Source organism: Ambystoma mexicanum, chromosome 8, assembly GCF_040938575.1.
Source record: "Ambystoma mexicanum isolate Mex_15411 chromosome 8, UKY_AmexF1_1, whole genome shotgun sequence".
NCBI lineage: Eukaryota > Metazoa > Chordata > Amphibia > Caudata > Ambystomatidae > Ambystoma > Ambystoma mexicanum.
This window is the reverse complement of record NC_090929.1, coordinates 1,293,843,523-1,293,867,989: the sequence shown is the minus strand read 5'-3', so window position 1 is coordinate 1,293,867,989 and position 24,467 is coordinate 1,293,843,523. Positions and strand designations below refer to the sequence as shown.

Sequence of the window (24,467 nt, the reverse complement as noted above, 5' to 3'; positions counted from 1 at the left end):
CGACAGCCCACAGCTCAGTGAGAAAATGGCAGAGATCTGACTTGGTAACTGATATAAGTAAACAAAGGATCTATAAAGTGAATGACATCCATAGAATGATTAGGTGCCACAAATGCATTCCTTAGAGGAAAGAAGTAATTTTTTCCCCCATGATCCAGATTTCATGCTTTACACAGGTTATCTGCAAAAATGACCCTGGAGTTGACTTTTCCAGCGTTTGCATCATGAATGATTTTACTGTTTGCCAGTTGCTGACTAATTAGCGATATTTTTAAGAAAATGATCCTTCTTGTTCAACGGCAGCCGATGAATTGTTTAGATGGAGGGCTGTAAACATTTGTCATGAAACATTTGTCGTGAATATGCGAGAGCGCCAGAGCTTAGTGAGGGAGCCCACATCAACTAAGGGGAGTTTAGGAGGTCCTCCCGAGATTGCATCTTTTAAAGAATGGGTAAACATGGTGCATTTTACAGCACACTTTCTGTAAAAAAAGTGGGTAAAAAAGGCACACAGTTTACACTCGGTTTTGTAAAGAAAGAAATCCAATAGATGTCAAGTCATCAACAGTGTACAGGAACATTTCCAACACATTTTTATGATGCCTTTGCCAACAATATTTGCCAGTCTGCCAGTGTAAAAAATATTTTCATGCTGACTGTACATGTCATTGATGGATGCACCAATATATATGCCAGTATTCCCACATAAAAGAGCATACCACTGTTAGCTTTGCCCACAGGTGCAGTAAAACATGCAATGATTCTGTAAGAAAACATGGCCATACTGGGTGACCCAATGTATGCATTATGGCCACAAAGGAATACTCATCTTGTTGACTTTGGAAATAATGAGAGTAAACACTGGCATGCATTTGTAATAAAGCATGTCAATACTGGCTTCAACCATGTAGGCCAGTACTTCCCCAGGTCCCAATCCTTTTCCAAGGTGAAAACAACATTCTAAGCAACAATAAAAAAAGTCTTAAAGAGTACTTCAAGCTCCTGATTCAATTCAAAATTCAAAGTTCCAAAACATTAGCATTCCTTATTGACCATGATTACTGATTTTACTGCTGGGTCCCTGGACAGTGTTTCGCCTCTGCAGGTATTCTACTTCTATTCTAGGGGGTAAGCCTTTCTTCCCCCTGGATCTTGTTTAGATTTCCTTCTGTGTGGTGTCTCTTGCATAACACCAGATGTGATGTCTTTTCAGCACCACAGTGTAAGCCCTTCTGCTAGTTCTTTTCATGCTTCTCACAATGCCAGAGGAAATGGCTCCCTCTCGCCAGACTTCTCTCCAGCTTCTCAACACCAGGGCGAATTAATCCCTTCCCCTGGCCTTTCTCAGGCTTCTCATGGTACCAGAGGACAACTCCCTTTCCCCTGGCGCTTCTCAATCTTCTTTCGAAACCAGGGGGCTTGATTAGCTTACCCTGGTCTTTCTCACCTGATCATATAGCAGACCTGGTTTACTATACTGCCAGGTACTGCTATTGTCCATATACTTTGTGTAACTCTTTCTTGTACTTGAGGTTCCCAGACCCTTACTTCAGGTGCAATTATTTGCTCAAAGACTTTTCTGTACTCTAGAGTTCTTCTACCTTTCTTTAAGTCGCCTCAGGTTCTTCTCTGCGTGGTCTGCTCCACCTACGGCATCTCCATAGCTGCTGCTCCCCACTGACCTGCTCCTCTGACGTGAACCGGAGTTACCCAGAATGAGAAAACATTTTTAAAATGTGAGTTGGCCTATACGGAGTAACTGCAGCCTTCAGGGATGAGCGCGGAAACAACTGAGGTGAAAACTTGAAGAACCTTCAGGTACGTAATGCTTATCAAACGTCTTCTTTGAACTATTAAGTTTGTTTATTGTTAATTAAATACCTCTTGTTTTGTCTGCAGGTTTTCGGATAGCTGAGGAAAAATACCTTTGGAAGATGCAGTGGCTGCGGAAGAAACGTCTGACTGAAGATGCTGCGGCGCAGAGTGAAACTTCTGATGGAAGATAATCGCTTCTGAGATAACCTTGGTCAGGTAAGTCTTTTCTATTAACTATTGAACTCTGTAAATTGCTGTTAAGCTAATGTCTCTATTATCTCCTTTTACGGTTCTGTGAGGAGAAACGCCAGCTGCATTACCCGCTGTCAGCGATGAGACGCAAAGCGCGTATTCCAGTGGAGGCAGGGCTAAAATAGCTCCCTATGCAATAGGAATAGAATGTGCTGCAACTTATGAATGGATCTTGCGGTGGCCATGTTAAGTGTATGGAATTTACTGTAAAACATCACAAAAGGCTATAGAAGTGTATGCTGAGAATGATGTAAATGCCATGTGTGCCAGGCTAACACCCACTTTTGCACCTTTGACCTGCTGGTTTATGTAATGTTCCCTGCATAGCCTGCAAGCCTGAATGAGGATTATATCCACTGATTGGAATCATGACAGATGGAAAAAGATAATTTGAGGTGCAAGCTGCCCTCATTGACCGCAGGAGTGGGGAAATAGATATACGAGTTAGAAAGAATGATGGCAGGGACAACACTGGCAGTGGGTCACATGAAGAGTTTACTCCCGGCCATACCTGGAGTGGTAGCTGATGATGTTTGGAAATGGGCAGGGTACCCCGGAGTGACAGCATAGAACACAGCGCGCAATGGCACACCATTTAACAACTGCAGAGCAGCCATGTAGCAGGCTGTGAGAGTACAGTACCCAGACACATCTGGCATAAGCGCGATTATGGCACACAAAATGCATAAAGACGAAGACCTACTTCAATATATTCAGGAGATACAAGAACATTGGCGTCTTGAGATGAGAGAGCCGTGGGATAAAACAGTAGGGTTATTTTTATCATATATTAAGCCAAGGCCTCCCAGAGAAGGTACAGAAGCAATAGAAGTAATTAGTGGGGATGGAAGCGATGCCATGGTCATAAATCCATTTGACTATAGTACATTAATGCCGGCTAATGCAGGAGAATGTGAGAAAATAACGTGGGATCTGGATGTCTGAAAGGCACCTATCCTCACTCTAGATTGTTTGGGGAACCGAGGTTAGAGTTCAGCTAGATTTTTCCCAAAGGGAGATAGTCAGAAAGGGTGTTTGCCCTTAGGCCATCACCACTAGGCAGGCATAATTTTAGACACTAGGAGTTACCAAACTCTAGTGACCATACTTGGGTTGATGCACACCTGGGCTAGGGAGTGAATTGCACAAGCTAGACAAGAAAGAGAGAGAGGGACGCACTTAGTGAGCACCTTTTTTGATTTCTGAAATAAAAGTCCTTGAACTGTCCTCGACAGTTGGTTTGTTCTTGAGACCATCTGTCATATCCAGCTCTGCTGCACAGCCCAGCCCAATCCCCATATCCTGTTCATCTGAAGGGTTTTTCCACTCTCCTTATCCCTATACAGAAGGAAGGTTCCAGACATCCTTCCCCCCTCAGGAACAGACAGCCCACCTGTGTCTAACTGCAGGAACTCAGACACTTTCTGGAACCTGCATTTATTTATTTAATTTAATGAACTCATAAAACATTGTGCCATTTCATTAATTGTTCACTTTTTTATCATTTTAGTTTTAGGAGTGTTGCTGTAATGTGCGTTATTTAGTTGGCTCTTTAATTACAAGTTTTGATATATGGATCAGATGTACATACACTTTTGTTTACTAAGTGGTACTGTCCCGGTGGCCCCATGCCAGCACATCTACTTCAACTGTTCCTTTGGTTTTGTAAGCCCAATCGCCTGGGCTCATGTGTGGTATTTGCCTGGAGAGCTTTTGGAGGGACTGTCAGCTTATATTTTGCTCTCAGACCTGCTCAAGGCCTGTCCACCTGCTACTGCCATCCTGCCTGAGGTCTGTCCTCCATGCTGCTAGAGGCCTGTTCTCGAGAAAGGCCAGGAGGCCTCCTCTGTACTTCCTTGCTGCTCTTCACCCTGTCTTTTCTAGGAACACTTCAGGCGTAGTAGTCTTGGACTTCATGTGAGCACCCAGCTACGTGTGGGAGTTGCTCCCAGCTTCCAGGAAAATATACTCAAGACAATTTCCCAGTTCCTGTTGAGACTCTGCTCCTTGCAGCCCCCTCTTGGTTGTCATCTTTTGAATTTTCCCCTTCCTCATGTGTGCATATGACTATGCTTTGAGCTATGTGCTTTACACACACCTGGTATAATAATCTCAGCCATTAAAAGGTCACTTTTCCATTGACTTGTGTTGTGTGATCTATTTCTGAGATTTTGTTTCAGTACAGTAGCTCTAAACCTCATCTAGAGATCCCTCCCTTTTGCCTGAGAATCTATCTATGCCCCCATTTTTTGTTATGTTCTGAACTAGGGGTGTACCGAATAGTAGATTTAAGTGTTTGGTTGAATACTGAATAGTTGAACAAGTATTCGTCCAACGCTGAATACTGAGCCAAATAGTTGCCTTTTTGATGAATAAAGTTATGTAGACAAAAAAAACACTTTGCAAATTCAAAACACACTTTAAAATATGAGCATGGATTATTTATTGCATTTCTCTTTTTTGTCTAAAGAGGTTTGTGTAAACTATGAAAAGAAGACATTATCAGGAAAGAAACAGTCAATAACAGCAGTTTGTATTTTGTTTTTGCATTCATAGGTGTCACTTTTTGGGCAGGAACCAACAAAGACTAGCCCCAAATGTTAGTATGCAATTACTGTGAGGGAAGACTAGGATGTGCTACTTGTACTTTCAAATGTTACTTTTGGGCCTGCCCATCTTTCGACCTCTGGCTCCAGCAAGGCACTGAAACACAAAAGCAGTGATTACATCAATCAGCACCCTGCTGAAGTGCTACTGAATACAAACCTTTGGGATGCTAAAGCAATGCTTTCTACCTGCGTCACTGAGTCGGGATGAGCCATTTGCAAAACGTCTTTTCATTAATTGTTAGTATTTCGGGCGGGGTATGTTTGTGGCATGGTAAAAGACACCAGCTACAAATGCATAGGTAATGCCGAGTCCTCCGGATGTTCCTATAGGGAAGGGACAGTGCTGATTTTCAGATCTTTAATTGGCGTGTGCATTTCCATGTTACTTATTTGCGTCACTTGTATATCCAATTGGTCTAATGTTTCTAAATTGTAACTCTAATATTTGGAGGAATATTTCTGCTGCCACAGACTGCGGCGTTTTGGTTACAAATATTTATTTCTTAACACCCTCAATCTATTGGGGCCACATTCTTTAGTAACATCTGTCACTTTTACTCAATTTGAAGGGACTTGGCAACATGAGAAAGTTGGAGGGCACGAATTGTAACCTATGTTTCGATGTTACATGAACATCCCACTGAGCCATCTTACTTGCTTTATAACCTTGGCCTGCAGGCTGCGTACAGTTCTTTGCTGAAGGCTTATTATCCCGAGCTATTGTACTCAGGGCTTGCAACTTCTTGGGATATCTGCAGCAGTTATATTAATTCACTTAATTATATAACTTGAATTGTGAATTGGTGGGATTGGAACATGTCACTTTCAGATTACTCACCGAGGTCATAAGCAAATCAATAAAACCCTTAGAAAATACCGTTTTCCAATAGCGACTTTGTATGCTATTGTTCCAGCTAAATGGGTTTCAACTGCAAAATACAAGGGAGACCAGAGCCAATATATTGCACATTCTAAATATTGAGTGTTTTGTTTGAGCTCACCAACCCCCAGCAAACCGCCAGATTAAAGTTTGTCGAGCACATGAAGGAATGAGACTTTGTTTGCACTTTCACACCTCTGCTCTGCCTGTACTCAATCAAAACAGTGACAGCAGCATTTGTTTAATGATCCTTTTAAAGGGAAAACATGGTATGCCTGAATGGTTGCTTTGTCTGGAAACTAAATATTCTGCGGACGCCGAATAGATCATTTCCAGCTGGAATTCGGCTGAATACTTAATCGAAACCGAATGTCGGTACACCTCTATTCTGAACACCGTTTTGAGTGTTTTAGACAGTTACCCTGATGTTTTGGACTTTCAGCCTGCATTTAGCCTCGTGTGATCCTCTGAAGTGTAATTATGCTCAAAATAGGTATAAGCTGCTGCGAATTGCTCCCTTGACTCAATCCTAATTGTGCTGTATTATTTGTCAAATCCCTGAAAGCCAGCATTTTTAGCTCCAGGTTGATCCACAGCACAGAGCAAGAGAGCTCTGCAGCCAAATGCAGGACAGCAGCCACAAGTGATGTGTCGTTTGAAAAAAATGAGAAACTGAAAAGAATGAATCTCTTGAATTTATTTCAAGTTATACATAATAATAATAATTAGCATTTATACATATATATATATATATATATATATATATATATCGCTACAAACCCTCAGGCATCTGAGCGCTTATTATTGCCCATGGTGTGTGGTGCTCATTTATCGTCCTCGGAAGGATGAAAGGCTGAGTTTAACCCTGTCGGGATTCGAACCTGCGTAGACAGGCTCTGCACAGATGTCAAAGCGAGCGCTCTACTCTCTGTGCTATCTGACATGTACAAAGCGTCATAATTACAGGAAGGGAATGGTTGCATTAAAGCTGCTATTATGAAATAACCTTGATTGTTCATTTTGTATTGTAAATAGACACTGCATTGTAAAATACATATGAAAACTCATTCACTGCTTTGGTATCACTGCTGTGTATATAAATACTAACCTGTTCACTCTGTTCTGGTGTTTGTGCAAACCTGTAATTACAGGTTTTTCTGATTGCACTTCAAGTGTCATGTCTGTTATTTCTGTAGTCCACCATTCACTTTGATTTGCCTGGAATGTGTATTCTTGCAATTATTCCTGCATTTCAGTATCTGCTTCCCCATTCTTTGTATATCTATAACATTCTGCCCTTAACCCATTTCGTCAAGTACACAGGTAAAGGATCTCAGCTTTTGAAAAAGTGACCTCTGCCCTGCCGGATGAGAAGAGGCTGAAGCACCTACTCAGCCCTCTCACACTTACATAACAAGAGCCAATACAATCATAAAGGTATACAGGCATAGTTAAGAGATATACTCCCTTCACCGTTTGTGGTAACATGGGTGGGGGGAAGCCTATACTCTCAAAAGGGGTGTGAATGTGGTTCAGTAGCAACCCAAACAGCAAATTACAACAGTCCAAAATAAAGGAATGTCCAATCAAGGGTCTATACAAATAACAAATAAAAAGATATACTTTAATTAAACACACCATGTACCCAGCCCTGTTAAAACACAGGATATGCAAGATAGCAAGATGCAGCACTCTGGGTAATGAGACTGCGGAGAAAATGCAATAAAAACCAAAATGTTAAAAAAGGATATGTTCTTTGCTTGCAAAACAGGATTAATGTGACCTAGCCAGTCGCTAAGTCCCAAATTGGACCAGGGGGCAGTTATCAGGTAATAGTATCTTTTACAGTATCTTGGCGGTTTGACAGCAGCAAACCAGGCTTCTTGGTGCTGTTTGTTGGTTCAATGCAGTTAAAAGATCAGCAGTTGGGGTGGTCCAATAGACCAGATGATGTCAAAGTGGGGTCAAACTGAAGCAATGTGGATCATGGAAGTCATCGGGTCCGGTTGTTGAGGTTCGACAGTGGATAGGCTGATAAAGGGATGCACAGACGAGGGGCTTCGATGCAGGGGCTCGAAGTACACAATTTGTTAAGAACACAAGGATTGGTTCGATAAGCGACTAGTTTGGTGATGAAGACACTTGAGGTCCAAACAGCAGTTTGGGCCATGTATATGCCGCAGTACTTCATTTGAGCCGAGGCAACTACATGTTCTCTCATGGTGCAGCGCAGAGGCAAAACGATTTTGAACATGCCGGACAGTGGTTTGAAAGTTCAGAGAGTGCCAAAGGCAGCTCCGGAGGGTCCTGGTGGTTCAATCTGAACATGCTCAAATCATGGCTTGGTGTGATGGTGAAATAGCAGGAATCCTGACTGTCTTGGCTTTCAGGAACTGTCCACGGCAGAGATGCAGGTCTTGTTCCAGCATCAGGTCACCGCCAATGGTCCCTGGGGACGGTTGGGGAAAAGAGCTTGCCTCTGCTTTGGAACACCTGCCTTCACCTCGCAACTGGAGAACTTTGGAAAGAGCTGCTTCCCCAACCGGGCCCAAACAAATCTTCTTGAAGGTTTGAAGAGTCATATAAGATGTGGGAGACCCCTTCATTTAATGGCAAAAGCTCCCTGGTTTTGACTAAAGTTAGCTTGCTTTATGAGTCCAATCCCTGTTCTTGTAACAAGTTGACTTTGCTTTCTGACACTATGCTCTAAGTGCTTGTGCTAGAGAAAGGAAAGATAGAGACAGAAAGAAACATAATGGTGGAACATTCCTCCAGCTGAAAAGAGTTGTGACTTTCGACACTAACCCCCGCCTTCTTTTTTCAATAGAATCAAAGAACTTTTGATATGCTGCACCTTATTTTGAGGCTACTCCCTTTGAGGATGGGTGTGGCCTTTGGTTACTGTTCACAGAGCAGCTTCCTGTGGGGTGGCTGTCTTCCTAGGGAGTGTGTTATCAGTCCTCACAAAGAAACAAAGAGAGGCAACCCCTAAGGCTACTGTCTTTCTAGCTGCAGCATGACAGCCTGTCAGGGGGAAAAAACAAATAATCTCTCCACTGCTGAATTGGGTTCATAGGGGTAACACACGTGTGATATCAAATTGATGTGACTTTGATAACTATGAGAGATGCTGGCCACGATACCACAACTCAGGTATGGCCTATATTTATAGTTTGACTTGCCACAGGACAGCAATCTCACAGTTATGTAGTTTTTGGATGCATATCTTAAAAAGCATCCTCTGCATTGCAGAGACTTGTCTTTCACTGCAACTGTAAAATGGCACCTATGACCCCTGGACCTGCTCTGTGCCACTGGGAAGTAGACGATGCAGATCTGGCTACTGATGCAGCTGGGAACCAGCATACACTAATCTTTTGGCAAGGGGATTATAAAAGGAAAATCTGCTGATCAGATTTCCCTTCCTGAAATGGAATTACCTTCATCATGTTATTAACTAATAAAAACCAAAAAGGCCAGGGCTTCCACACCCTTTCCAGATGGCAGTTCCACACACTGGTAACCAGTTTATCGGCCAGGGCTTCAACACCCCATCACTAAGTTTGTGGAGGCAGTCCATTAACATTATCCTCGGACAGTTCAACACCATTTGCATATAAATAATATGTCAAGCAAAGAATATATAAAACAATAAAATTAACCATATGTTTGCTTTAAAATATCATCTTCATGCCAAATCAAATATTTTGGAATCACTAACAATACTGATCATTATAAATGTCTTCTACTGAGCAGCTATGTTCAACACTTCAACTATAATATAGACCAAAAATCAATATACCTATTTCATGAATTAAAATGGTTTTGGGGCAATGAAACAATGAAAACATTGTACCTCTAATGCAGTTTTCAAATCAGGCAACGCATTCGGATCCACTGATAAAAGCTGCACAGCGTTGACTTTCGCAGATCCTTTTCCAGCAGCCTTCTTACCCTTTTCTACCGGCGGTGGTGCCTCTTCCTTCTGATTTGATGCTGGAATCCAGGGGAAAACTAAGCCCTGTGCTAAGGTATTTGCCAAAATGATCAGAAGTACAGTGTTCCTAAAAATTAATTAAGAAGCATGTAAAAACTATAGAAACTTTGATGGCCTCTAAAAATGAAATTACAGAGATAAGAAGTAAACATTGAATTTTTCGTAAAATATATCACATAGATAAAAATACTTTTGGGATATTTCTTAGTCTTAAGTAACACTGATACGATGTAAATGAAGGGATACTGATTGCCAATTGGACAAATTAATTGTAAAGATTCCAAATAATTCTCATAGGATGTTTGTGCATTGTGAAATGATTATATCCATCCATTCTGTGCAGAGCTGGGCATGGAAGACCCAAATGGAGAGATTGATACTGCAGCTATTTTATCCTCACATCCAAACCCTGTACGTTGCCCGAATCAGTACATATGTTTCAATGTTACAAATATTTTAATGTTACGGTGAGTTGTGAAAAATAAGAGTATCAAGGCCAGTGTGCACTATGTACTTAGTGATTAAAGCATGCAAACCTTTTTGTCAAAGACATGTTTGTCTAATATTTGGATCTGTGGTCCTCCTTATATATTTCATGCAAAGCAGGATGGGAACTCTTACATGCACTCTTTGTCCCTTTTCCCCTCACAAAGGGGTATTGCTATTGTATAATAGAGTGAACCAGACTGTCAAGCTTGGAATGATCACCTGGTTGGATATCAGAAATGTAAAGTACAGATTTTGTGACTCCTGAAAAATTTGTGGGGCAAGGTTAGACCGCCCCCCACCCCAATACCCTATTTACCACTACCACTTCCTTTTTTCTACCCTTTTCACATCTCATTTCCTCTTTTTTCACACTTTTACTTTTCCATATCAACCATAACTCGTGTATGCACTTCTCATACCCACACACATGACAATACAGACAACATCAAAAATGGCATCATCAATGACAACACTGATGACCATGTAGTTGTAGATAAGTTCCTCCCCAGGAAGAGCATTTTTCGGTTGGCTTTTAACTTTTGCTCCCTTTGACAAATCTGCACAAATTATTCCCCAAAAATATAGACGTGATTGGATTATTTGGCAAAGTTTGGTGTTGTTTCAAGGAAGGGGAGCAACATTGCCAGTTGGGCCCAACATTTTTTAAATCCCAAAGGACTTATGTCAAAAAATAATTTCTGTTGCACATAAAGCCCAAACATGCTGAAAGAATGTTCACCACATGTGTGCGACGAGTGGCAGCCTGGTTCTAAGGGTTTACATTTGCAAATTTGGTGTTACTCTTTCAAGCAGATATTTTCAAAAAGTAGGTACAAAACAAATGATATCTCAGTCCATTTTACCCACAGACCAACTCCCTGATTCAGTATCCGCAGAAGCGTCTTTACCAATCAGGAAGGTGCATGACATCGGCTGTCATTTTGGATTGTTCATTGAGCAATCCCTTTGTGGGTATATATATGAGAAATGGTTTTAATTATATCTCGGGTTGGGGAATGTATTACTCTTCATGTTTACTTTAATGTATTTTTGTGTTCTTTGTGCAATGGACTTCGTATAAATAAATATTGTTAACCAACAACACACATATTGATTTACATTTGATGCTGCGTGCGGGGACAATAACAATGTATGATTGGTTCAGAATGTGATTTTTATTTTAAATATCTTAAATATAATTGGGACCTAGCAATTCTTTGTTTCTGCATAATATTTGCAGACATTGCATAAAAGTGCTGATTGGTCAACTGAGAAATGTGAGGAATGTCAAAAATGTTGAGACTGGCAACATGTTGGATTTGCAAACTATACCCGTTTCCGTGAACTGTACAGTGAACTATTCAAACATGCAACATAACATTTGTCTAACACATGAAACAACCTCTGAAGAGATGAGGGGTTGTGAAGGTCGGGTGGAATATGTCTAGAAAATGGCAAAAAAGGGTTGGTTTTTATACATAGAGGGGCCTTATATCTTTTTCCAACAAAATTGTCCAAATAATATAGATCCAACTCAAAATGCTTTGGGAAAGTTGCATCGGGGCTCACATCAAGAGACAGTTAAAGGGGACTCAACTTTTGTGAAATCCTGAATGACTTGCATTAAATATTTGCTTACAACTGAACTGCCGGATGGATTTTTACCAAATGTGCGAGAGGAGGGCCAGCATACTATCAACAGTGCGCTTTCAAAAATTTGGCGTTAATCCATCCACTGCTATTTTTTTAATTGCCAAAAAGTAGATTAAATAAATAGTGATATTTCTTTGGTAGTTGTTAGGGCGATGTATCATTATTGTGCGTCATCCCCTCTCCTAGTCAGACCACAAGCACTTTTTGCTGGACTTCTCCCCTCTCCTAGTGAGACCACAAGCACTTTTTTTGCTGGACTTCTGGACCTCTTTCTTTCAATCCTGAATGAGTGGAGCCTTTTTCCACTCTTCATTCTTGTGGGCTCTGTCTTTTGAAACTCTATTCTTTGTATTCTACCTGTACTATGGTGTCCGTCTGCTCCATAGCTCTTAAAGGCATCTGTGTTTTACTACTGCAGCACGCAGCACACAGCACACAGCTCCTTGTGGGCAGTGTTGCTGGGGACCCTAAGGGTCCTCTTTAAGATTCTTTTTCTATATCCTCAAGTGACTACCGTTCTTAAGGATACTTACTATCTCTCCCAAAAGTCTAGAGTCTGAGAGATTGGCACACACCACCTTCAGTGGAGTGCCAAAGGGGTACTTAGTATCCCCCTTCTCTCTGCTCCTGTGACTTTTTAGTCACATAGACAATCACCTAGTTATGGCTGGAGGTCGGGTCCAGAGCTGCCACACCACAGAGGAGCCAACACAAACACTTTCTTCAAACCAAAGGTACTGTGGTGAAAAATGTATTGCTTACCTGATTCCAAGAAGTCGCTCCAGAGCGTTGGAGTGCATGTAGAGGTATCCAGGGGAACCATCCCTTACCTCTGACCCAAGTTGCTGCTTGTGTTCCCATCTCAAGTCCGTTTTTAGATCTCCTTTGTTAGTTGCTAACTTGCTGCTTCAATAACTTTAGCCACTGGAAGAAATCCGAAGGATCTCTTCATTATTCGCTGTTTGTCTAGAGTTCTTACCCTCTCTGAACTGCCTTTAGCTAGGGTTGCGTTTTTGGAATTAAAAGACTTGCCAGGCAAAGAAACCATATTTAGAATCTTGAACTAAGCTCATGTTGCACTAACCACTTATTTTCCCCCCTTTAAGTGACTTTCCTATATGTGTTTGCAGAGTAAATGCATTACCGTATGACCAATTGAAATCCGGATGAGGGAGCAATTACTGATAATACGATAACCTTGTCTTTTCCCTTTCCAACGTTGCTACAAATGTAACGCGAACAAACACAACAGTGAAAGTGCCCTTTGAAGTGTATTACCTAGTATTCCTAAGTGTTCTACCGTAAACGTAGAAGTATTTAAAGTGAATCTGGTGTAAATATAATAAATATACATCTTTAATAATATACCTGTATGTGTAAGTGCTTCTTTGTTGTGCCTAACTAAGATTCAGAGTAGATACCTACAGCTCTCATCTTCGTCTTAAGATAAGCCTGACTGCTCTGCCACACTACCAAGGTCCTGAGATAGTACAGACTGATAAGAGATAGGGATCTACAAACCACTGGGATAGCTTACTCAAGTCTTACTGCGGACTTTAGGAAAACTCCCCTAACACTGGTGTTACAGCTGGTGGGATTTGTGTAGGTTGGATTACATTAATTTCTCATTCTATTGCACACAAAAAAAATCCATCCTCAAGGTCATTATACTATAAAGTACAAAAACAATGTACACTATGGAAAACTATAAAGGCAGAAGCTCTTATGTCACTTTCCGTTGAAAAACTGAAAGAAATGTGTAAAGATAAATGCCTTGGTACAAAAGGAAAAAAAAGCTGTGTTAATTTCTACCAAACTGTAAGTAGGCCTCTAACTCCTGCTTCCAGAATTGAACTAGAAGAAAATGATGGTCAAAATGTAATCCTTAGTCCTCATCTTCCAGATAATGAGGTAGAAGATGATGTGGGTGAACGCATGAATATGAATCAACCTGCCAATCCTCTGACATCAACCCTACCTGTATCTAACATGTCAGCTGAGCTGGTTCTAGAATTAGAAAAAATGAAAATGCAGGTTGAATTCAGGAAACTGGAAATACAGTTTGAAATGAGAGACAAAGAAATGAGGAAGGAACTGCAACTCAAGGAAAAGGAGATGCAGCATGGACAAAAGATGAAAATGTTGTCTACTTCCGTTTTAGAGTCCTCTTTGCCAGACCACTCCAGAAGCAGGAAGCCTCGTCTCCCCAAATATTTTGTACGTTTGTATGATGTGAAAACTGATATTCTGGATTGGCTGAGTACATTTGAGTTTACATGCAAAGTAAAAGGTATTAGTGAAAATGAGTTTGTTCCATGGGTAATCTCTAGTATCCCCCAAAATGGCTGTGATGCTGTGATGGAAATGAATTATTTTGATAGGCAAGATTACCAGTTGGTAAAAACTGCTCTCATAGCCAGGTTTGGGAAGACTCCTTCCCAATACCTAAAAAAGTTTAGGGACCACAAGAATGGAGATGGTAACTTGTGGCCACTTGGATGTGTGAAAGCCTGAAAGACTTAGATGGGTGGATTAAGGGCTACAAGGTGAGCTCTTATGAAGGCATTAGTTGTTTATTCATGCTGAAAAGTATTTTATTGCCTATTCCCCAGAGCTGAGAGAGCACTTTGCTGACTTTAAAGAACTGGACCCCAAGAAGCTAGCAGTGGCTGCTAACTTGTGGGTGGCCAGTAGGGCTACTCACAAGTATTCTGGGGCACCTCACAAGAAAGAGGTGGATCAAAAGCACAAAAAGCATGAGAAGGATCATTCCAAAAATCCCACACCAAAGGAGGGCCACAAAAATAACAAGGGTAAATATCCCCCTAAACAACATTACAGGGCTAGTGAAACCTATGGGCCCAAACCAGAGGGAGGTTATCAGAAACCGCCATTCTAAAAGACATTTGGTAAATGTGTGGTCTGTGAGTCTGGTGACCATGTGAAAGGAGATCCCAGATGTAAGGGTAAACCTTCGGGGATCGCCTCTGTCAGTTTAGCATTCACACATGATGTGGATATTCCAATGAGAGGGGCTAGCTTTCACCCTCATGCTGAAGAACCCATTGGTGTTCAGGCTAGAGTTTCTTTAGTATTTTTGAGACTGGGGGAACAACAGAACATTGAGGTTTATAATTCCATTCCTGATAATACTAAAGAGTTTTATAGAGCTAGTGTACTTGTAAATGGTCAGGACACCCCTGTCATTAGAGACACTGGGGCAAGTATAACTGTGGTAGATTAAAGTTTCCTTCAACCTGAGGAAGTTGCTAAGGCTCCCAAAAGGCTTACCAAGTTAGCAGGAGGCCCCGTCCAAATGTGGCCAGTATTGCTAGTTATCATTAAGTGTAATAAGAGGACTGTAAAAAAATCCTGTGTGTTAAGTCAGAAGTACCAGGAAGAGTGCTGTTGGGCAATGATTTGAAGGCCTTAGATGTAGTCTCCAGCACACCAAAAACCCCTCTAAGAAGAGAAGGGAGTTGACAAGGAAAGCCAGAGAGGCAACCATAAAGGATCGTCCAACTGAGAACAAGGGGAAACACAGAGTCCCCAAGGAAAGAAGGGTCCCAAACTCAAAACCTCCACAAGGAAAAAGATTCCTGTAGAAAACAGAGGTCACCCCGTGACCCCACCACCAGCTGAGGCTGAGGTAGTGCAAGAGGAATCCCCTGAAGAACCTTCTACTGATGAGTCAGAGGAGGAGGAGATTCAACCCTGTCTAGAAGATCTGGATCCAAGAGACCATCTTGAGCTGAAGACTTTGATGGCAAAAGGTGGGCCCTCAAGGACAGACTTCAGTAGTGGACAAAGAAATGATCCCTCTCTAGAAGGTCTGCATCAGCAGGCATCTTCCCAGAGTGAAGGGCAAGACCCTGAGAAGCACAGGCTATACTGGGAAGATGAATTTCTATACAGTGAGCCTATGCCGTCTATTCCAGGAGACCTTAGGAGACTGGCGGTTCCCCAGGAATTGAGACCTAAATTCCTACAGTTTATTTATTTAATTGGTTCTTTATAACAAGCCTAATATTGTACCCAAGTTTGCTTTCTAATTGCGGATCCGGGATTCGAACCTCTGTTGCTCTGCGTGGTCTTGCTTCCAAGACCAACACGTTGCCCTTCTGCTATCCTCCATTCACAGTTAGCAAATGAAGTCCCCAGTTAGCACATGAAGTCCCCCTCGCTGTTCACTTAAGCTCTAAGAGGACCAAGGAGAGGATTCCACTGTGCTTCTAATTGCCCAAGATGGGTGCAGACATAGAACATTGTAGGAGTTGTCACACCTTCCTGTTATCTGGTAAGAGTGGAGACAAGAATGTGGCACCCTTAGTGTCTCTCCCAGTTGTGGAGGTTCCTTTTGAGAGGGTGGGGATTGACGATGTTGGTCCCCTAGACCCCCCCAACATCTTCAGGCAACCGATTTATACTGGTTATGGTGGACCATGCCACCAGGTACCGTGAAATAATTCCAATGAGAACTGTTACTGCTCGGGCAGTGGCTAAGGCCCTACTTGGTATTTTTAAAACAGTACGATTTCCTAAGGAGGTTGTATCCGACATGGGATAAGATTTTATGTCCCACTGCATGCAGGCCATGTGGAAAACCTGTGGTGTCACCTACACGTTCTCAACTACCTGCCACCCTCAGACTAATAGGTTGGTAGAGAGGTGTAATAGAACCACGAAGAGCATGATTGGAGCTTTGGGAGAACCACTTAGAAGAAAGTGGGAACTTCTTCTGCCATGCCTTCTATTTGCCTACAGAGAAGTTCCTCAAGCTGGAGTGGGCTTTAGCCTCTGAGTTACTTTATGGTCATCCAGTGAGAAGCCCTTTGGCCCCGATTAAGGAACGTCTGGAGAGTTCCTCTTCCCTCAAGCCAGTACAGATTACTGGCTATGTGCTTGACCTCAGACAGAGGATGGCACTTATGATGACAAAGGCTACTGAGAATTTGAAAGATGGTCAAGGTCTGGTTAAGCAGTGGCATGACCAGAAGGCAAATGTGGTGGAGTCTACTCCAGACCAACACGTTCTCATAATGGTCCCAGTAAAACAGATGGTGTTACAGGACAAATGGACAGAACCCTTCAAAGCTGTGTGAAACTTGCAGAGGTCGATTATTTGGTAGACATGGGCAACCCCAAGGAGGCCCCTAGAGTCTTTCATGCCAACCGTCTGTAGGGTTATGTTTCCAAACCAGAGATAGAAGCTTTGTTCATAGCCTCTAATCAAGAAGAAGAGGAGAGTGAGCCTCTCTCAGATCTTCTAAGGGGACACCCTTCAGATGGTTCAGTAGAAGGGGTAAAACTCTCTTCTAATCTGACAATGCAGCAGGAGTGCAAAGCTTTGTTGACTCACTTTGCCCATCTGTTCTCACTTACACTAGGCCTGACCCCTTGGAGCCAGCATGACATTGGCACTGGTGATAGTGTACCTGTTAAAAGCAGGGGCTACAGGATGCCAGATCATGTGAGGAATCACATAAAAGGCAAAGTCAACAAGATGCTTTACCTTGGATTGATTGAACATTCCACAAGTCCATGGGCTAGCCCAGTTGTGTTAGTACCAAAGGCAGGAACTAAGGAACGTAGATTCTGTGTGGACTATAGGGCATTGGATGCAGTCACCAACAATGATCCCCATCCCTTGCCAAGGACAGATGAACTAGTGGATAAGCTGGGTTCAGCGCAATTACTTAGTACTTTTTCCCCGACAAGTGGTTATTGGCAGATTGCAATAACTGACCAGTCCAAGGAGAAGACTGCATTCTTAACTCCAGAAGGCTTGTACCAGTTTAAGGTTATGCCCTTTGGCTTAAGGAATGCACCTGCCACATTCCAGAGAATGGTTAACCATGTTCTAAATGGGTTAGAGAACATCTGCATGGCATACTTTGATGACATAGCAGTGTTCAGCCCTACCTGGGAAGAACATCTTCACCATATGGGACATGTGTTGCAGGCCCTTCAACAGGCCAATCGGACCATCAAGGCAAGTCAATGCCAAGTGGGTCAGAGTAATGTGGTCTACCTTGCTCATGAGGTGGGAGGAGGGGAGAGCAAGCCCTTACATGGAAAATAAAACGCTGTAAAAGACTGGGCCACTCCAACTACTCAAACTCAAGTAAGAGCCTTCTTAGGACTTACTGAATATTACAGGAACTTCATTGAGAACAATAGGACCATAGCTTTGCCTCTGAATACCATATCCTCTCCAAAGCACCCGAAAAAAAGGGAAGTAGAATGAGGACTGTGAAAAAGCCTTCCAGGGGCTGAAAGATGCCCTTTGTAAAGCTCCAGTGCTTGTAATGGATGTAACGTGTGACGCTTTTCACTTGTGTTGGAGAAGCCCCACTCACTAGCTCCACAGCACAAATAGGCATGTGTGCGAAGTGCCAGGAAGTGCATGTTTAGCCTGGAGTGCTGCTGTCCTCACCATAGCTACAATAGCTCCTTAGCTTTTACACTTCCAGCTTTATTTAGACTGATACTTTTATAAAGGTGGGGTAAACTACATTGGATTGTATTAGAAAGACAAACGTATACTTATATATACACGTGGTAGCTAATCTACCCGTATTTGTATTTTGTTTCACCTTTTAGGAGAAGCTCCGCCCACCAACTTCACAGCACAAATAGGCACGTGCGCGCGCACTAAGAAGTGCCAGGAATTGCCCGTTTGACTGTTCGGCTCTGGAGGCTGGGGAGGCTTGTATTGTGTTTGTTTTTGCTGTCCATGGCCGGTAATGTAGATGCATTTCATTGCTAAAAGGTCTGCTGTACTGCGGTAAAATGATAATCATGTAAAGTGTTAACTGTCTCACAAAAGTCTATGTGACAAAGGTTTCCCTTGACCATCAGCTGTTAATTTGGGTGCCGCGGCAGTGTATACCCATTTAATTGTGCAGTGTGGGAGGGGTAAAAGGAGGTTTAATATATGATCCCTGCCTGTCACTGCTCTGCAATTCTGTTAAGAGAGGCGTCGGTATCAGGGCAGTGAGCACGTATTTTTGTACAGCAACGTCACGTTTTGGGACACAAACCAAATAGCATGGAATAAAAGAGCCGTTTTCAAGTGACAAGGCCCACATTCACTGTTATATGCTAATCAGGTGGCCACAGGTGTGCTTAACCAAGGGGGAGGGGTAGGTCACGTCTCGGGAGGCAAATAAAGAAGTAGTGATATAAATAGAATTGATTACAAGGGCTCCGTTAATGCTACTGTGTACTATGGAGAAGGGATTTGGTAGGGGAGGACGTTTCTTCACATAGCAACGCCAAGTTTTGGGATGTGAACCAAGTAGCATAGAAGTAAATAGAACTGCTGTTAAGGGCTCTGGGCTGTAAGCTTCTAGGTATATTTGTTGGGCAGATTGGGGAGGGGGATCTGATAAATTATACCCCGGTATAGGAAACAAAGACTACGGATTGCAAGGCAATAAGGGGAAAGGGGAGGAGAAACTAAAGGAAATCCCGGTATAGGGTGTAGTTGGGAAAGAAGCTACTAGGAAGAGGGGCAAAGAAGGAGACAGAGTTTCTTGAAGGGTAAAAGGTATGAAGAAGAAAACCATCACTAGCAGGAAGAATATAGTATTTGCGCCCCTGGTTTTTACAACCAGAAGGAACACATTGGCTAGAGCATTAGCCATGCCATTCCCGTAATCCCCGGGTTTGGAATTAGAGACTGAAGATCTAGAGGGAGAGGGGGGGTGGCAGATTACAGATGCTTTAATGGTGGAAGCAATGCAGGAAACAGAAGGGGGAGGGGTAGGTGAAGGAGGAGTAACCAGGTCACTTGCAATCATTATATGAAGAGGAGGGGGAACTAATGGGGGAGGGAAGGAATGCAAACGTAGAACAAAAAAGACGGGGAGGTGAGGGGCAACCAGGATAATTCTCTATTAGATACCCCGCCTATATTCGCTAAGGGTGTAATAACTCAACTGGCAAGGAAGGTCAAACCTATAGATTTGGGTGAGGGGAGATGAAGGAAAGCAAGAGGAGGAAGAAAATGAAGAGGAAGGACAAGAAATGTTACTCTGATAGAAAATTGATACTAATGACGATACTGGAAATGAGATCATGGGTAAAAAAGGAGCCATAAGAGCAATTTAGTTGTTTAAGAAATGTTATGGAGAGACTTGATACAATAGAGCTGGGGTCTAATCCAAGAAGTACAGCAAAGATGAGGGTGAAAATAAGGGTAGTGGGAGTGAAAATACGAAAGAAAAAGTCTCCAACGAAGACATGGAAGTAATCGTGGAAGATGTGGTAGAGGTGATTGTAGTGCCAGATGAAGAAGTGGGGGAAAGAAATAAAGAAAGGGAAGAGCAGGAATGTGTACATCCTGTAGTATCTAAAAATTCAAAGAAGAGGGGAAAATAAATTAGAGTGTTGAAGCCAGCTGAATTAGCTGAATTAAAAAAATATAAAGGCCTCCTCGTACGATTTTGCAAACCACTGGAAAGGGCCTAAATGGTGAGCAGGCAACTGTGGAGGAAGAGGGAGGGTCAGGAGAAAGTAATGAGGGAGAGAGTAATGAAAGCAAACCTATTAAGAATATTAATAAAACAGAATATGAACAAATTGAATACTCCAAGGCTTAGAAGAGACTGGTAGATGTAGTAAAACGAAAGAAATCCGAGAACCACGGGGGGAATGCAAAAAAAAAAAGGAGATGAAGGCAAACAACTGTTTGGAATATTTAATCAGCATGTACATATCCAGCCTAGGTTCGCAGTGCTTAATCACCAGAGTCAACATATGAGTCACGTAAGTATTTGGGATGTGGAGAAGGATCTGGTAATAGGCAGGCAACCAATAAGTGCAAAAGGATCAAAGAGAGCCATATCTGCATAGGGGGTGAAAGTTGTAGTTATGTCGAATGGACAGGAGAGGTAGGAGGTCCATGACCAAGGGTGTGACAGTATACAGAAATGTGTACCCTTTTCGGAAGCAGAGGGAAGAAATACTTTGAGAGACATATTGGAGGGAAAAAGGGGTGTGAGTCAGAAGGAGGGAAAAAAGAAGATGAAGTTCAGTTGGGTAGGGGGGCTGAGCGATGTAAGGAAACCCAAGTGTAGTGACCTAGCTGAAAATAGTAAGAAGCTTAAAGGGGGTGGGGGAGAGAGAAGAGGGAAAGATTCCTAAGGATAGGAGAGGAGAGAAGGAAAAAATACTGAAATTGTGAGTTCCGAAACAACCGGATGCCCCAGCTTAATTTTAAATTATCTTTTTGATGAGGGTGGGCCTAATTCCCTGAACAGGATGGGGATTTTGGCTCTATTTGATGAAATACCTGACTTAAGATTGATTTCATCGGCCGATATTTAACTGGTGGATTTTGTTCACTCACAACGCTATGACTATGTGAGATTAATCATTCAATCCCCCTTGGTAAGGAATATAATATTAAAAGAAGCAATCAGCCTGCAAAAATATGGATATGACAGCTCGGTGTACAACAGTGACAAATATAAGCAACAGCAAAGCAGGGAGATGGATGATTCGGAATACGATGATAGGGGTAGGAGGAAAGAAGATGCTTTGAAACAAAAGCTGAAAAGTGGAGAAGCTCCCGATTGGCGATGGCTATCTGAGTCAGCCACTTTAAAAATAATAGTACCTTGAAGTTTCTAATTTGGAACATAGGCACATAGGGGACATAGGCATCAGCTTACCAATACTAAATTCTGTAAAGAAGTTAAGTAAAATAATAAAATATTTTGGCAAGAAACCTAGGCAACAGAGAAACTACTTTGGGATGGTTTTGATATGATAAGTATATGTGAGTCGAGGGGGCTAAGGGAAGGCCAAAAGGGTGGGTTACTACAGCACAAAAAAGGGTAGGGATTTAAAAAGATCTGTGGAATGGAGGATAATGGATAACATTCTACGCATGGGGGTAGAAGTTAAGCGGAGAATGGAATATTTCACATTTTACTAATTGATGTCTATTGGACTCCGGGTATTAATTTGGAAACAATAATTGGTAGACAATCAGACAATTGAAGAATGGTACAATTTGCATAAGGGAGGCAATGTGATTCTTGCAGGAGATCTGAATGCAAGTTGTAATATCAAAAATATAGATAAAATGAATGTCCTTATTACTGATTACATACAGGTAACGGAAGACACGAAAAAAACGGTGGAAGGGGGTATTTGGCTTAACTTTGCTGAAACATGGGGGATGATTCTCTTGCAGAACGATGCCCCAACATAGGTGGCTAGGGGTCTTGCATCTGAAATAGATTATATATTTATGGCAAGTAACCTCTTCTCAAAGGTAATACATTACGAAATTAAGCAAACTGAATGGAGCGATAATGCACAATTATGCGTCTGGTTTAACTGGGTGCCTAATTCGGTAGTTTCTGATTGGAATCGTAGGAATTTAATTGTTAGTAATAGCGGAAATAGATTAACATGGTCTACGGAGAAAATTAGTCTATTGAATTCAACTATGATGAGGGAATTTGATGTAAGCCCATTGGAAGAGAAATAAACAGATACTCAGTAAGAGGGCTGCCTGAATATTTAGAACCATTTATTGGGGTAGTGAATCCCGAAAGGCATCAAAAGAGTAATATCTACACAAAAGGAAGGCATGAGTTTAATGTAGAGGTAAAAGTTAGGAAAAATGTCCTGCATAGGGATATTCGTAAAGTACTAAAAGCAGAGGGCAATGAGATGAATGAGAGAAAATGTGGGTACTAAAACAGCAATACAAAAATTGGCTGAAGTTCGAACGAGTGAAATTATACCAGCTAGACGGAGAAAGAATGTTAGAATGTATCACACGTAAAACTTCAAGAGTATTTTGGGAGTTAATAAACAGAACAGAAGCACATTATCGGTCACTAGTAAGTAATCCTATAACAGAGGAGATTTGAATCAAATACTTTGAGGACATGCATTAATGTAATTCCTTGGAATGTAACGTTGACCTAAAACAAGATCTAGGGTGGGTGATAGATATTACCGTCAACAATATATAAGCAAAAATAAGGAAGTCTAATCCTTCAAGAGCGGCAGCACGCAACAAGTTAACCAACGTGATTCTAAAACATAATTTGGGTTGTGGGCCAAGATTCTACAGATTGAATAAAAAAATATATTGAATACATATATCATCCCTGACTCATGGAAAATGTTGCATATAGTCCCAATCTTTAAGAAGGGCTTGAGACTGTGACCAAAGAATTATATAACAATATCTATAATGGACGTGGATTCCAAAATATTTGCATCACTGGTGTTGGACCATATAGAGGAATGGAGTAGGAATAATAATATACTAGATTACAGACAGATTGGCTTCCGTAAAAAAAAATTGTGGAGGGTTTAGTGGTTAGCTGTTTGCAGAGATTGGCCTGGTCATCAACAAACTCTCCAATATTCATGGCCTCAATCGATGTGAGTAAGGCCTTTGATATGGTGAATAGGAATTTATTGTGGAAAACACTAGATATATTTGGAATGCCCAAGGGTCTACTTAGCATGGTGATACATCTGCATAAATATTCCAAAATAAGGATCAGACTAAACTAGGATGGGCTACTGTCAAAGGAATGTAAAACTAGGAGAGGAATATGTCAAGGGTGCATTTTGGGACCTACGCGATATCATTTATATGTCTCAGACTTTGGAGAGTCGCTGGATAAAAAAACGCTAGACTCCCCAAACATTGGAGCATTAAAATGTAATTGGGCAGAATATGCAGATGATTTTTTGTTGGACTCCATGCCAGTGGGACTGCAAAGACTAATAGTAGGATTTGATAAATATATCCTATCTCTGAATCTAAAGATTAATTCTGCAAAAACCATGATTATGAGATTGTCCAAAGGGAAGGAGTTTAAGGTAAGAAGGCTAAGGTGGACTTGGGAAAACAGTGTTCTGCCTATAAAGTATAATTTGCAATTTCTGGGATACCCAATCCTGGCTAGATTAAAAAAATCAAAAGCAATGTGAATGTAAAACCAAATGAGACAATTAGATCGTAAATTTGGTAAATTCTCATTAACCCCATACAGGGAATTCTACAGGAGCAAAGTACTAGCAAGTATCTGTTAAGGTTTCGAATTTTGGCCCAAGGAATTGGAACTAGAATTTACAACTATAGAAAGTGTAATTTGGCGTTCTATCCTGTATTTCCTGCCAAAAAGTATCCTGATGCAGATAATACGCTATGAGATTGGTCTGCAATCTATTGGAAGTATAGTAGCATGGAGAAAATTATGTCTGCTAAGAAAATGTGAAACCTCTGAGTGGGTTCTTTATATGCACTGCTGAGTATTAAGGATATTGTAGGCTTCATGAAGGATCATTCGGATGAGTGTGGCATCATTGTGAAAAATGTGAGTCTTTCATTGGATTTACTAAGATCTAACCCTATAAAGGTAAAAAACAATAAGATCCTTGATTGTTATGTTAAGAAGACTTTTACAGCGCACGGCCACCCAAAGGTATCATGGCGCTAGAAAGACAAGGCATACAGCCATAACCATAACATCCCTGCAAATAAAACAGATGTGTTTTGACAGCCTTTCTAAAAGCCAGATGGTTAGATAGACCTTTATGGCAAAATGGAGCTCATTACATAGCTGAGCCGCTGCTATGGGGAAGGCTGAACCCCCAGTCTGCACACAGCGGAAGGAACACAGAGCAGGTTGACAGAAGCAGATCACAAACAGCGTTTAGGGCAGTACTGAGTAAACTTTGTGTAGAGATACTCAGCACCAAGGTCATGAAGTGCCCGATGGACAAT

General features: G+C 41.7%; 1 protein-coding gene across 3 annotated transcripts in view; it reads right to left on the bottom strand.

The window, feature by feature from the left end:
* The window catches only part of CFAP46 (cilia and flagella associated protein 46), a 2,698,259-nt gene that overhangs the window by 1,865,234 nt on the left and 808,558 nt on the right, over positions 1–24,467 (bottom strand). For all 3 annotated transcript variants that reach the window (XM_069611407.1, XM_069611408.1, XM_069611409.1), the window contains exon 20: positions 9,413–9,620. In XM_069611407.1, the coding sequence (XP_069467508.1) occupies positions 9,413–9,620 (208 nt within the window). The remainder of the gene's footprint in view (positions 1–9,412; positions 9,621–24,467) is intronic.